This window comes from Mastigoproctus giganteus, chromosome 2, assembly GCF_048544385.1.
Source record: "Mastigoproctus giganteus isolate SK-2022 chromosome 2, ASM4854438v1, whole genome shotgun sequence".
In the NCBI taxonomy this organism is placed as follows: Eukaryota; Metazoa; Arthropoda; class Arachnida; order Uropygi; family Thelyphonidae; genus Mastigoproctus; species Mastigoproctus giganteus.
In genome coordinates, this window is record NC_143576.1 from 239,329,816 (window position 1) to 239,345,827 (window position 16,012).

At 35.0% G+C, this 16,012-nt stretch overlaps 1 protein-coding gene across 1 annotated transcript in view; it reads left to right on the forward strand.

Moving 5' to 3' along the window:
- Positions 1-16,012, forward strand: part of LOC150090289 (6-phosphofructo-2-kinase/fructose-2,6-bisphosphatase-like) — a 260,154-nt gene that overhangs the window by 84,046 nt on the left and 160,096 nt on the right. Inside the window, exons 6-8 of the mRNA XM_090369065.1 lie at positions 2,421-2,602; positions 2,771-2,846; positions 13,897-13,968. Coding sequence (XP_090225191.1) covers positions 2,421-2,602; positions 2,771-2,846; positions 13,897-13,968 — 330 coding nt within the window. The remainder of the gene's footprint in view (positions 1-2,420; positions 2,603-2,770; positions 2,847-13,896; positions 13,969-16,012) is intronic.

The window sequence follows — 16,012 nt, forward strand, 5'->3', positions numbered from 1 at the left end:
TTATTAGTGGAGTCCCTAAGTGCTCAGTGTTGGGTCCATTATTGTTTTCTGTATTTATAAATGATATTGATGATGGTATATCAAGCTTAATGTCCAAGTTTGCAGATGATACAAAGGTTGGCAGGGTTTTGTCAAGGACACTACTGACACTATGCTGCTGCTGCAACAGGATCTGGAAAGGTTGAGCAGATGGGCTGAGAGGTGGCAAATGAAGTTTAACATTGACAAATGTAAAGTACTACACATGGGAAACAGCAACCCCAGAGCATCGTATCAACTCTGTGGTACTACACTGACAGTGGTAGAGTGAAAAGGACCTAGGCGCTAGGCGCCGCTAGCGTTTCTACACATATATACACTGGTTAGCCTCCGGCTCTGTCTTTTCTGTCAACCCGTCCAGTAGCGGTAAGTTCTTGTCATTCGGACACTCCCTTCCTTTGTCTTCACTTTTTTAGCGGGCTGCTTACTTCTGTAAGGTCATCCATGTTCTGTATGTTATACTTTAGTGGCACATAATAGTTTTGCATAACTTGTATTTTATTTATTTATTCAAAATTTGTATTCTAAATTATTTTTAGTTTTTACCACGTGGCTGCTTACACGTGCTTTTTGACATACAGAACATGTCAGAAACAGAAGTAAGAGTATTGCTGTTCTTTTTCATAATTTGGGTGGATGACCTCTGAAGAAGACACAAAAATTATGAAAGATACTGCAATACTATTTCTACCTTGGTCGTTCTTTTCAAAATTTGCATCTTGTTTTTTTCAAAATTTGCACTTTGTTTCTTCCTGTTTATAATGTTACACTTTTCTTTTCCTTTCTTCCCCCCTTTAATCAACATATATCGCTCCCAGGATACACGGTATTTTCATTATTAGCACTAGTTAAATTATAGATATATTCCTACTACATTCTACACATAATAAAAATAATTTTATATATATATTACAGTATTTGTAATCAGAAAATATATATTACGGTATTTGTAATCTTTATATCAGAAAATATAAACTTCTGGAGTACTGAGGAAGTGTCTCATATGAAAGGGGCAGGGATCCTCCCCCATTTCCTGTGGGGGAGGATCCATATTTAAAATAATTTTTTTTAAAAATTTAAATATATGGTTTTTTATTTATTTATTTATTTTTAATTTCTGCAACACTGTTCTGGCATATTTCTGTAGGAAAAAAAGTATAAAACCAACTGCTACCATAATAATCAAACTGAGTCGATGGAATGAAATATGTATTTGTTTGTCATCCTATAATGCTATCACATATTATATAATAGTAGTTTAAAATGCTATAATTCTTATATGCCATCTTGTTTTTTTTTTTGAACCATTAGGATGGATTCTTGGAATATGCAGTTTTGCTACTTGTGTGTGTGCCATTTATTTGTCTACCTTCTAAAAAATATATTGATCCCCCCCCCCAAAAAAAATATTTAAATGTTTTCCTGGATATTTTGAGTAACTGCATTCAATGTTGAAATGAAGGTCTTGAAAAATGGACACTGTAAAACTATCTGGTTTTATGTTAATGATACTACTAGAAGGGGAAAATATTTTCTACCCCTTAAGTAGTAGTTTCAACAGTTTTGCATGCTCTGCCATTACAAGCTCTATAACAAATCAAGAAGATGAAAAGCATATTCAAAATTTCTGTGCTATAAGTAAATCTGTGTGCTCATGTAAGTAAATCAGGATGAAAAGATATGACTATAGAACAAAAATATTTCCCATGTTGTAGTCAGTGCCATCACAAGATATTTTAGTGCTTCAGGCACATTCTAGTTTTCCCTTTATATCAGAAATTTTTATGAAGTTATTAATTATGGTAATTTATCTTTCAGTGAGCTATATAAATTGAAAAAAATAATAGTGCAAAAAATAAAATTGCACTTGCATGTTTACAGGTTTATAATTAAAAGTACTTTTTTATTGAATAAAATGGCACCTGGTATTGCATTCTTATTTAGTTCCTAGGACAGAGCATTATGTAGAAATAGTTCTAAACTAGGTCATTATAAAATGATAACTGTTGAGATATGATCCCAACTTCATAATAATTTACCTTCATAATGTTATTGGTGAGCTTCCTTGTGTATCTTTGGTGCTTGGAGCTTTCATAAAAAGAAAAAAAAATAATAATAATAGTAATAATTATTCCAAGTTTGTTAAAGTTGCTAACCCAGAAATCATTTCTTTGTTTTTTGAACTTAATGTACTGATGGTGGCTGTGGTAAAAATATACAGTGGGGAAATATTTTGTTTTTCCTTTTTTTATTTTTTATTTTTATTAATTTCCTTATACTTATATTTTTTTGTAACATTAAAAAATGTGCGTGTATGTGTGTGCATGTATGCATGCAGGTACTGTATGAAAATTTTGATTTTATTAAGTTTTGCTCTGCAGGAAGTCAAAATTAATGGTCCAGACTACAAAGATGTGAACAAGGATCAAGCTTTGATGGATTTTGCAAAACGTATTGAACATTATAAATCAGTGTACCAATCTTTAGATGAAGTAGTGGAACAGCAATATTCATTTATGAAAATATTCAATACTGGAGAGAAGGTTCTCGTTCATAGGCATGAAGTTAAGTAGATAGATTAATTTTACTGGAATTACAATGTTCTTAAAAGTAAAGTAAATAGAGTGATTTCTTTCTTGAAATGAACCATCCATATTAAAAAGTATATTATTTTAAAATAAGAAAAACCATTTTAAGATGTTAATAGATATCCTTTTGTTTGTTTTGATGCAGGTCACATTCAAAGTCGTATAGTGTACTATTTAATGAATATACATATAATTCCTCGATCCATATATTTAACAAGGGTAAGCATTCTTTTCAATATTTTTTAAATAAAAGTGAAGAGTGTAGAATAAGTTATTTTATTCAGTCTAGGCCATAGGTAGAAACCATGTGTAGGCTGCTTATTACTGGATATGTGTTTAAGATATTGTGCAATGTTAATATTGGTTACAAAAATTATAACGATACCAATAAGAACATATATAGATGAATTAAACATGAATTTATATTCTTATATAGAAGTATTAGTGTTGACAAAATTATTCAATGAAGCAAGCCCATACAGCATTAGGTAAAAACAAAAACAAGCAGACAAACAAAAAAGAGCATTGGTCCATGAAGAGTAGTGAACATTTATAACTACCTTTCATCTTCTTCCACTTAACTATTCTTTTATTCTTACAGTAACTTTCTCGTAATGCTACATTGTTCCACTTTATACACCAGTTGTTTGTATGGAACAGTATCAGAAGCATTTCTGAAATCTAAGTATTTAATGTCAAAATAATTCTTTGCATTCTGATTTGTGATGATCTCATTGTAGCTTATCAGATTGGTCAAACATGATCTTTCCTTAACAAATATATGCTGTAATTGCCTTATAGTGCCATTCCTGTCAAGTAATCTTTCATTGCTTCTTTACTATTGAATATATTATTTTCTCTGACACAGAAGTCAAGTTTTTGGTCTGTAGTTACTCACCTTACCCTTTGAACTGAAGGGTAAGGTGAGCAGAAGACATATTTGCAAATCTTCTGGTCTGCAGAAATTTCTGCTGAATCAAAGGATGCACTTATTATTATAGCCAAAGGTTTAATTACCTTTTTTACCCCTGAATTGGTTGCAATTTTTCACCAATTCATGCACCTCATCTACTCTATCCACACAGCTGAAACTCTAATAGCTGTTTGTGAAAATGTTTTCTTTGATTTCTCCACTGAAAATTCCAGAAAGCACTTAATTATCACACAATTAGGAAAAATTCAGGAATTAAGTTAAACCTAATTATACATATATGTAGGGTGACATCTGTCACAATTATTGATAGCAGGTTGGCTTTACTCACACATGCTTTCTTCCAATCAGCAATGCTCTCTGGCTTCATGTTCTTGAAATGTCATCTCGAATCAAACTTTTAATGTTTATGTGTTTCATGCCGTGGGAAATACTGTTATTGATGTGCTGGTGCCTGGTTGCATGCGTTTATTGAAGTGTGCAGGTTTTTTAATTTGCACTTTACTCGCTGACAGGTATAAAGGGAGTTTTAATTTCAAAAATTAATTAAAAATGTGTTTTTAATATAAAAATCAATTTTACCCAGTTGTGTTCAGAAAAGTTAGAAATAAAGGGGACATTAAAAAATAGAGAATAAAGATGGCATCAAAAAACTGAATAATTTTGATTTTTTTTTTTTTTTTCGCTGCTGTTTCAAATGTAGTGTATGGAATTAAAGTGACCCTGTGCACTCTGATTACAAACAATCCTTCTCGTGAGTGCTGTAGGGTTAATAGATAGATTCCATCAGATTTGGGTGCCTTGTTGACTTTTGGCTGTTACAATTTCCCTTACAACTTTCTTTCAGTTATCAGCATGCACATTACACATTCTCACAAAGATCACCAATAACATGCATACTGGCTCTGAATTCGAAAACCTTTCAAGCCTGAGAGCAAGGCTGTTCTTCATGCTGTTTTTCTGGATCTGAAGCTGCCTTTGATTCAGTGTGAGTAAAGACTCTTATGTGCCTCCTAGAGAACTAATTCAGTTTCACAGGTAATTTCTCAAAGCTTTTCAGGAATCTTCTAACCAAGAGGTTCCTTATTTTCCAGCAAGGGAATAACTGCATCACAAAATAGGTGGAAGTCGGTATACCCAAAGATGGATCGTTGTTGGCACTGCTGTTTTCAGTGATATTTATTCCGCTAATGAATGAACCTGTGTTTATGGCCTATGCTGACGATGTTACTTCTCAAGCCCTGCTGACACCTCACCAGACCATTCGAAGGAATTATTGAAGTCTGTTATCCTGAAGAAATATCTGTTCCCTTTCTGTGAATATGCTACCTATTTTGGGCTTAAACAAGTTGGCCTCACTCCATCAGCCTCTCTGTAGTCCTCCATTGCTGGGCATGTTCTTGTTGCCACTCATTCCGTAAAATTCTTAGGGGTGGTAATGGATGAAAACCTAATGTATAAGGAAGAAATTCAGCAACTGCGTTCAAGAGCATTACAGGCTTTCTAGGGTATGAAACCCAATCTCTGTAGAGCGCACAACAAGGAAACAGTCAGAAAATTTCTCCTCCACTACTTTAGTTCATTCATCAGTTATGGCATTAAAGTTTGGTCTGCTGCTCCTATGTCCAGTCTAAAGACGCTCTGGAGTCTAGAATTCTCGGTCCTAAAATGGGACAACAATTGGGCTCACCTACCCTATACAACATCAAAATCACGACTCTGTGTAAATCTCAGATACGCCCCAGTCTATCAAGTATTTGGCATATGCGAGGAAGTTCACGTTGCACTTAATCTGTGCTCCGCTGTTCTCGACTTCATCAGCATCTGGGAAATTGTAGGCTGGAAAATCCTGGGTAGAGCCCTCAGAAATTCTCCAGTGCTCTGTTCTAACTTGCAGAAGCTCTTGACCTTCAAGCAGCACTTTAAGAACAGCACCATTGGTGTGCCAAATTCTGCCAACATTTATTCTGCCTACAGAGAAGAAAAACGCAATTCCATATTCACGTAGTTGCTACATCAGAGCAAAGAAGAACAAAGATGTTGGTGTTTTTTGTGATGATACAATTGCAGGATTACAATCACTGATGAAGCAGAGGAAAAAAACATCACAAAAAATGTGCGATTGTTAGACTCTGTTAGTAATAAATAGATTCTAAACCCTACACAGGTGAAGTGCTTTTATTTAAAATGATTGCATCATATCATTTATGCATGTTGTACTGTTGCAGAATTCCTATGCTATTGTTTTGATTTGTAAATTTGTATGAAGAAATTGGTATTAGTTACAATCCAGAAGAGTGCTATCTTTTCATACATTTCAAGTAAAAGTTTGAAAGCTGTGTTGCTTCATAATGGGTACATTCATTGATTCCTGTTGAGTACTTTGTTCATATTAAAGAATACTGTGGAAATATGAAGCACGGATTAGAGAATATCAACTATTACCAGTATAAATGGAATATCTCTAGGGAGTTCATGATGCTGTTGTTATTTGGTTTTTAGGAGCATTAGCAACTAAGGCCATATTGCTCCAGGATATGTGGTGGTCATTCTCTGACCTTTCTGCATCCTCCGTATTTGGTGGTGATGGGCTCGAACCCCGATCTAATCAAGAAACGTGTGCTATGCACTGCTGCTCCTTCCCACCTGGCTACGGAGATGCCGGTTCATGATGCTGAGGTTCCCTAGGGTTTGCAAGGTGGTTTTGCTGATCTTCTTTGATTTCTGTGCCTGTGGGACAGCAGGACAGTTAGATTAGCAGTGTAGGAAAGGAGAATGAGAATGGTTTGCCAGAATTGAGTTTTCAGCCTGGTACATAATAACAGTAAAAAATGCCCAGGCTCCAAGATAGCCTTGCTTTCAGCACTTCATATGAAGCTGGAACTAGTCAAACAGCTTGTTAAAGCACTGGATCCTCAAGGTGATACCTTTGAGTATATACAATATATGTATCCAAAATTGTCTGAGGCAAAAGTGAAAGGTGGATTATTTATTTGTTCACAAGTTAAGCATATGTTGGCTACACAAGAACTAAAGACAAAATGACTGATGCTGGGTGAAATGAGTGGTAGTCATTTCTCCTTTTAGTGAATAGGTTTCTTGGTAACATCAAGAGAAAAGGTTACAGAAAACTAGTTGCCAAGTTGATTGAAAATTGATTTGTTGAAAGCTGATTTGTAAAAACTGAGATCATGTTCAGAATCAGCATACCCAGATTCATAAAGAAATGCCAAGAAATGTAGATAAACAGACTTTTTTTGAAAATTTGTTACGGTGTTATACAATATTCTGATGAAATTTTGAAGCAATGCTGCCACTACTCCAATTCCAATGTGTCACTTTGGCAAACTTTCTCAAGCATCACATTCAAAACCTAAATAAATAGATAACTGTAGTGGTCACAACTGTAAATTAGATATATTCACAGAAATATTTTCCACAGCTTCCCAATTTCTGTTGAATTCATAGTATTATATGATTGGATAGTATGCTGATATTAAACTCTGTGACTATTAACTATCAACTAACTCTTAACTGCAACTGACAGCTAAAAGTTACGTTAATTTAGCATAACTTTTGGAATGTAATGTATGGAGAAACTTTCCTGTGGTTGCATTACTAAGGAAGTAAGCAAACCCTTAGCCATAATTATGAGAGCATCCTTGGACTCAGGGGAAATCCCCCATGGACTGGAGATGTGCAAATGTATCCGCAATTCACAAAGGGGGATCAAAGGGTGAAACGAGTAATTACAGCCCTGTTTGTTTAACTTTTGTTCCAGGGAAAGTAATTGAGTCACTGGTTAAAGAAGAATGCAGGATCATCTAGACAAGACTTCAGTAATAATTCAGACACACCATGGATTTGTTAAAGGAAAGTCTTGTCTGACAAATCTGATTGGATACTATGATGTAGTTACAAAGGAACTGGATGCAAAAAATAATTTTGATATCCTATACAGATAGCCCTCGTTTTTTGTTGGTCCGATTTGCGCCAATTCGCAATAGCACCCATCACTAACCACAAAGCCTTTTTTTTTAATAAATTAAAAGTTTAAAATCATCATACAAAATTTATCGGCATCATACTGCGCTGTGCTATGCACTGTTCACGTGATTTATGACAATTTGAGGCAATCAGCAATTAGTGCATCCATATCAGAGACGAGAAGGATTCCCGCCCTCAAAGTAACCACTCGTGGATGCAGGTCGTAAAGGTCCATGCAGTGAACCATTCAGTTGGTTGTTGTTTACGCTATTTACATGTGTTGTCAATTTATTATTCTAACATTTTTTATTAATTGTGTTATTAATAAATTAAAAAATAATAATAGTGATACCTGTGTGCAGTTTTTGCCAGTCATGTTATAAAGTTTTTAATTTAATAGAATAAAGAGATGACATGTCTGGTAAAAGAAGTTCATTGAATCCTAGTGCAATATTTGGAGGATGGAACCTGGTGAAAGCCGCCCTAATGTGTGTAGGGCTATGAATATGCCTCCATTGACTATTATTACAACTATGAAGAATGCTAATAAAATAAAACAATTGATGCAAAATGGTAGTTAAAATTTTTGGTGTCTGGAACCTAACCCCGTGTTTTCCGATTGACTCCATTATATAAAGGGTTCCATTTGTGCCGATTCCATTTGCGCCTGTCCCCCCGAGAACCTAATCCCAACATAAATCAAGGGCTACCTGTACTTGATTTTCAGAAAAGCTTTTGACACTGTTGCATATGGAAGATTACTGTACAAATTGGAGCAGTATGGTATTAAGGGAAAGTTGCTACAATGGATAAAAAGGTGGTTGAGTGAGAGAAGATAGAGAGTGGTAATCAATGGATGCTGCTCTTTGTGGACTAGTGTTATTAGTGGAGTCCCACAGAGGGTTCGGTGTTGGTCCCACTGTTGTTTTGTATATTTGTCAAGGATATTGATGAAGGTATATCATGCTTAATGTCCAAGTATGCAGATGATACAAAGGTTGGCAGAGTTGTTAATGACAGTAATGGCAGTTTGCTACTGCAATAGGATCTATAAAAGTTGGGCAGATGAGCTGAGAAGTGGCAACTGAAGTTTAACATTGACAAATGCAAAGTACTATATATGGGTAGAACTAACCCAAGAGATTGAAATTGTGGTAGAAATTGAAAAAGAAATTGAAAAAGACCTGGGAGTAATTGTGTGCAGTCAGTTGTAGAATAGATGTGTGGAAATTTGCTTTTAGCTAGCAGGTAGTTGATTGCTGGAACAAACATCTATCTGTTATGGAAGTTGATTGCTTGAATAAATTCAAGGAGGAACTGGACAAACTTCTAAAGGTAATAGATGTGTGAAATCGTTTTTTTTTTTTTTTTTTTTTTTTTTGGCTGACGCTGCATAAGTTTGCTTTCTTGCATCACATTCTTCCTTTACTACTATTATTTACATAATTTACAAATCAATATTGTTTTTATTTTCACCATTAAAACTAAGGAAAGTGTTTCCTTTTCTTTATTAAATAAGAATACTATGACTTTTTTCAAATATCATCTTTTAAGGGCACAAAAGGTGATATTGTTGTACACGCTGGCACTAGTGATATTAAGAGTAGGAGACCAACGGAATTACTTAACAAGTACAGGTCACTGTTGAAAAAAAGCCGTGAATTAGGGTTGAATTTGAAAGTGTCTGCAATTCTGCCCAGAAAGATAGGAGAGAGTATATGATGAGAGCCTAGTCGATCAATTCAGCCCTGGAAAGATTGTGCAAGGCTCAAGGGGTAGAATTTTTTTCAGCCTGGTCTGCACTTGTTAACAGAAGAGGCTTTCTACAGGGATGGGATACACTTAAAGAGAAAGGGTGCAAGAATATTTGCTGATGCTATCGAGGCAGTGTTAGGTGGGTCGGAAAACTGCTAGCTTGGGGAGGGATACAAGGACTAATAGATTAACAGTAGCTACTGGCAGAGGTGAAAGTGATTCTTGCACTGTTTCTATTGGAATGAGCAGCAGCCTGGAAAACAAGATGCAGGGTATTTCAGAGACTGCTGGGAGGCATTGCGATACAAATAAACACATGGGTTGTGTTAGGATAGCTAAGAATAGGAACAGGTGCATGTATACTTGCGTGTACACCAATGCTAGGAGTTTGGTAAATAAATTTGATGAATTTGAGGTATTGCTCAAAGCATCAAAGGAAGATATTGTTGGGATATCACAGATGTGGTGTCAAACGGATATAAGGAATGCAGAACTGGAATTTGGAGAGTACAATGTGTACAGAAAGAATAGACAGGATAGGAAGGGAGGAGGGGTTATGCTATTAGTTAAGAAACACATAAAATCCAAGGAAGTGAAACTAGTTTACATCGCTGGACAGTGCAGTGTTGAGTCAGTTTGGTGTGACATAAGCATTGTGAGATCAAAATTGAGAGTAGGAGTGTGCTATAAGCCTAATGACTCTGAGTATAATAAGAAACTGTACAAGGAAATAGAGTGGGCCAGTAAATCAGAGAGTCTTAAAATGGGGGATTTTAATTTACCAGTTATTGACTGGAATTTGTGGGTTGGTCACTCACACACTAGCAAGGCTTTTGTAGATTTATTGGATGATTGTTTTCTATATCAGCATGTTCGGGAGACAACTAGATGGAGTAATACTCTTGATCTGATTATCAGTAGTGATTCTTCATGCATTAAGAATCTGCAGATAAGGGAACCACTCAGCGGCAGTGATCACAGCTGAAGTGGGATTTACGCAAAGAGGTAACTACCATCAGGGTTAAAGGGAAGGGTTTTTGCTTTTGTTAAGGCGACTACGATGGTCTGAGACAGTATTCAAATTCTATACAGTGGGACCAACTGAAGATGTTACCAACAGCAAATTCAAAATGAGAAGCATTCAAAGAACTTATCTTGGAAGCTACTAGGATTTACATACCAACTAAGAAATATTGTTCAAGGTTTAGGCCTAAATGGATGTCAAATGAACTAATGAGACATATGGCAGAGAAAGAAAATGCATTGGTTACATATAAATTAATGGGGGACATTGATGCCTATGATAGATATAAGCTGGTCTGTAACCAAATCACAAAGGAGATTAGGCAGGCAAAGGCAGATTATGAGAAATACTTGGCAAAGAATGCAAAAAAAACAGTAAAGAGTTCTTTACCTATGTAAACTCTAGAAGGAAAGGGATGAATCAGATTGGTCCACTGGATATTGATGGTTCAACTGTTGATGATCGTGCTCAGGTGGCTAACAAACTAAATGAGTATTTTGCATCTACATTCACACATGAGGAGTTATTCAGGAAGGTGCATGCCAGTGGTGAAGTAAACTCTGGCAGTGAACTAGATGATTTTGTAATAACTGAGAGGAACGTGGAGGAGAAATTTTGAGGATAAACATAAAAAAGACACCTGGAGTGGATGAGATCTATCCAGTTATATTAAAGGAGGCAGCAAATGAAGTAAGCAAACCCTTAGCCATAATTATGAGAGCTTCTTTGGACTCAGGGGAGGTACCCATAGATTGGAGATGTGCAAATGTGACCTCAATTCACAAAGGAGGATCAAAGGCTGACACAAGTAATTATAGACCTGTTAGTTTAACTTCTGTTCCCGGAAAATTAATGGAGGCACTGGTTAAAGAAGCACTTCAGGATCATCTAGACAAGACTTCAGTTATAGCTCAGACACAGCATGTTTTTGTTAAGGGAAAGTCTTGCCTGACCAACTTGATTGGATATTATGATGCAGTCACAAAAGAACTGGATGTAGTTAATAACTTTAATATTATATATTTGGATCTTAGAAAGGCTTTTGATACTATTGCACATGGAAGACTGCTGCACAAATTGGAGCAGTGTGGCATTGGAGGCAAATTGCTACTATGGATAAAGGGGTGGTTGAAGGGGAGAAGACAGAGAGTGGTAATCAATGGACACTGCTCATCATAGACCAATGTTATTAGTGGAGTCCCTCAGGGTTCAGTGTTGGGTCCATTGTTGTTTTCTGTATTTATAAATGATATTGATGATGGTATATCAAGCTTAATGTCCAAGTATGCAGACGATACAAAGGTTGGCAGGGTTGTTAAGGACACTACTGACGCTATGCTGCTGCAACAGGATCTGGAAAGGTTGAGCAGATGGGCTGAGAGGTGGCAAATGAAGTTTAACATTGACAGATGTAAAGTACTACATATGGGAAACACTAACCTCAGAGCAACGTATCAACTCTGTGGTACTACACTGACAGTGATAGAGAATGAAAAGGACCTGGGAGTAATCGTGCAGGCAGATATGAAGTTTTCTGAGCAGTGCAGACGGGCTGCAAGTGTGGCTCATGGTGTCTTGTCAATGATATACAGGAATTTTTCTAGCAGCGATAAGGAGGTGATTATTCCTTTGTATAAGGCAATGGTCTGGCCACACCTTGAGTGCTGTATACAGGTCTGGAGGCCTCATTTCAAGAAGGATGTAGAGCTGCTGGAATGAGTACAGAGAAGGGCAACAAGATTAGTGAATGGAACAAAGGGTTGCTCTTACGAAGAAAGGCTTAAAGTTTTGCAAATTACAGTGTCTGGAGACTAGGCACCGACGAGGTGATCTAATAGAGGGGTATAAAACCTTGAATGGTTTGAGCATGCTCAATGCTGATGGGATTCTTCCTCTTGCTCAGAATAATCACCTGAGAGGGCATAAATTCAAATTGAGGAAAGACAGATGTGTGGAAGTTTGCCTTTAGCCAGCGAGTAGTTGGTTGATGGAACAGACTTCCATCCCTTGTTGTGGAAGTTGATAGCCTAAATAAATTTAAGGCTCAGCTGGACAGGTATTTCGAACGAACGTAGGGGTGAAATGGCAGTGGTTTTTTTGTTTTTTTTTTTTGGCTGATGCTGTATAAGCTTTCTTTCTTGCATCATATGCCTCTACTAATGCTAAAATGCTAATGGTAAATAAAATTACAGTGGTTATGACATTTTTTAGTGCAATTGTATCATTATTACAGCAAATTTTAAGACAAACTGAAGTTTATACTTTAGGCATCATTATCATAACTTCTCAAATTATGAATTGCTTCACAATGGTTGTCTTCCTATTATACTTTGAATAAATAACACTTTCCATTAGAGAAATCTGCTGTCAATTATTCTCAGTTCACTACCACCACAAACTGTGTAAAATTCAAACTATGACACTGATATTGTTTAGTGCCTTTGCATCATTACTATATGGTTGAATTTTAAGACAACCTGAAGTTGAATGTTAAGCATCATTATTATAACATCTCACATTGTGAAATTCTTCACAGTGGATTATGAAGGAGTATTACAGTGGCTATTTAAAGGTGCATTTATCAAAATCTAGCTTAAATTTTATGATGCTCCAATAAATAGCCAGTTAGTAGATTTTGAAGTTAAACAAAGCAATTCTTCTTATTCCCATAAGAAACTAGAAGAACTTAAATAAAATAAATAATTACAGTATATCATAATTTTCATTGCATGAAACCCTTGAAGAATTGCATTTTAAAACAGTATGTGAAATCAAGAAAATAAGACACATATGAAAGAAAACTTTGACAGTCATGAAAAGATTCTTTCCCACTTTAAATTGATTATTTCAGTTATTTAAAATTTAATATTTTTTATTATAATCATTTCTTCAACATTCATTCAACCATTTACAATTCGTTATCCAACAGCTGAAGGATAGGGTGGGGGAATCTTGCCTATTTCAATAAACAAGTATTCTGTAGTTGAAAATATTAATAATTACTACTTCTACAAAATGTGTGCATTATTAAGCCAATAAGTGGCATTTTTTGAATGTCTTTAATGCTATGAATTCTTCACTTTCTTCAGACCTATATAATATGCACAAATATAGCAGAACAAGTCTGTAGATAACTTACACTTTCATTTGGTAGCCCTAGCAACTACAAAAAAAATAATAATAATAAAATAAAAATAAAAAATTAAAAAACATAAAAAAGCTTTATTATCTGAATACTACAGGCTCTTGTATATCACAGTACTGTATACACTTATATAATATATATATATAAATATTGCATAAACATAAGATCTTCAATTTCATTAAAATATTGACACTAAAGAAAAATCAATCCGATCATTGGATTCAGAACACAAAATTCACAAAAGAAACAGTTGAACGCAAACATAGTGCTGTAGTTTAAAATCTTGCACTTTACTACCAATAAAGTTGTACAGTATTAGGTTCTACTACATATAAAAGATGTATTTTAGCAAATTAGAATATTCAATTTATTCAGTTTTAATGAGATTTTTTTTTTTAAGTTTTGTAATTCTGGTTTTCATTCATAGCATGGTGAAAGTATATGCAATGTGTTGGGGAAAATTGGTGGTGATTCTGATCTCTCAGAGAGAGGATGGGAGGTAAGTTTTTATGATTAGCAAATCAGAATTAAATATAATTTATAGTATATTATAATAATGTCAGTGTGGGCTAATTATGAGATATCATTGACTGAAATAGAAAAGGACAAAGGAAAAAACTACTTCTAAAAGTAGTTCTTAAATCCATAAAGAATTTGGGAAATCATTTAAATGACCTGACACCTCAATTGAAAGAAAATATTTAATTTATCAGAATATATGTAATTGCATGAAGATATATATCAGTAAGGTAGGGCGCATGTGGGAAACTTGTATATGTGAATATATAAAACATGGTTAGAAAGAATATACAAGTAAATCAGAATTAGCAGTGCATACAATCGAATTTAAACATACCTATAAAGAGAATAACTTCTAAATATTAGGGAAGGGAAAAACATTTCATCAAAAGGAAAATCATAGAGGCATTTTAATTAGAAAATTTAGCAAAAACTTTCATCAGAAACAATGGTAGAGATAATTTTAACCTTTAATTGGTTAAAATAACATGAAACTTGTACTTGTTCATTATCTAACTCTCTTATCAAAGACATTAATTATACTTTGGAAAGACTTATTCAGTAAGAGAGTTAGATAATGAATGTGTGCGAGTTTCATGTAATTTTAACCAATTAGTTAAGAAGTTAGGCACTGAGTTGGAGACTTTTAATACATCATAAGTCTCTTTGGGTAGGTATATTTGTTATTACCAAGCTTTAAATTAGTTTGCAAGTGTACAAGGCTCCAGTAAAGCTGTTGTAATGTATTGCTGAACAGTAAAGTATTTATCATTGTGTAAAGAGTAAGTAATTTGAATTAATCTTGATGGATAACTCCCACAAAGTAAATGACTCTTTAAAAATCATGATTATATGTTTATTTTTTTCCTACATAAATTTAAATTTAAGTGGAAGTGAAAGAGTTATAGACTGGATTATAGGAAGATTTCTTTTATCCAATTATTGCTAATTATGGGAAGAAGTTGCTTCCTGGAGGAAATAGGAGGAAATTCAATGTAAGAAAGGTCAGCTGGATTGATACCTATGTGAGGAATCAATATTGATAATTAAAATACTATATTTAATATCAGGGAAAGAATATTTGCAATGAATTTATTTTCTGATTTCTATACATCATTGAATTTTGTTCTTCTTTCCAGAATTTATTCATTTATTTTTTTGAAACTGGAAACTTTGGATAAGAAAGTACAGAGGTTACAATTCATGACAGCAGTAGACAACTGAGAACATTTAAAATATTAGTACTTGAATATATGTATTGTAGGGCCTGATGCAGGTAGAAATAATGAAATTTTAGGGAAGGTACTATTCTACATTGTAAATATCCATCTAGCAACATGTCTTTTGAAAAACTAAAGTTTATTGCTTTCTGTAGTAAACAGAACAATGTATGACTCTTGGGTAGAAAGAATATGTAGATTTTTTTTATAAAACATTAGTGACGTATCAATTTAAAAAATATTATTGAAACATTGAATTATGAATCGTCAAAACATTTGCAGTGGAATTTTCATGGAATATCTGGAGGATTTGGAGTGCCTATCAGGAATGTCTTGAGTGCTTGTTATCAGTTTCCAGCAAGAGTGTCAAGAGAGAGAAAAGACGTACAGAAAAGACAGACATGTCCATGGGGGATGTCTTTGTGTGTGCGCGATGCAAGGAGTGTAAGGAAATCAGGCAACAACTCAGCGTTCTTATGGGCCTATATGAGAGCTTGAAGGACAGGGTGGATGCCCTCGAAGGAACTAAATTGAGGGGCCCATCAAGCTCTCAGCTGCCCACATCAACGCCAGAGCTTGCACTTGGTCATAATGCAACACAGTGGCAGTCCCCAAGGCAGAATGCACTGGTCCCAAAGGAACTAGTAGTTGTTGGTGACTCTATTGTCAGGGAAACGGGGAACATGCTTTGTAAAAAGGATAGGTGGAACAGGACCAGGGTATGTCTGCCAGGGGCAAAGGTTGATGACGTTGTAGAGCAGATATCATCTTTTAAGGGCACAAAAGATGATATAGTTGTACACG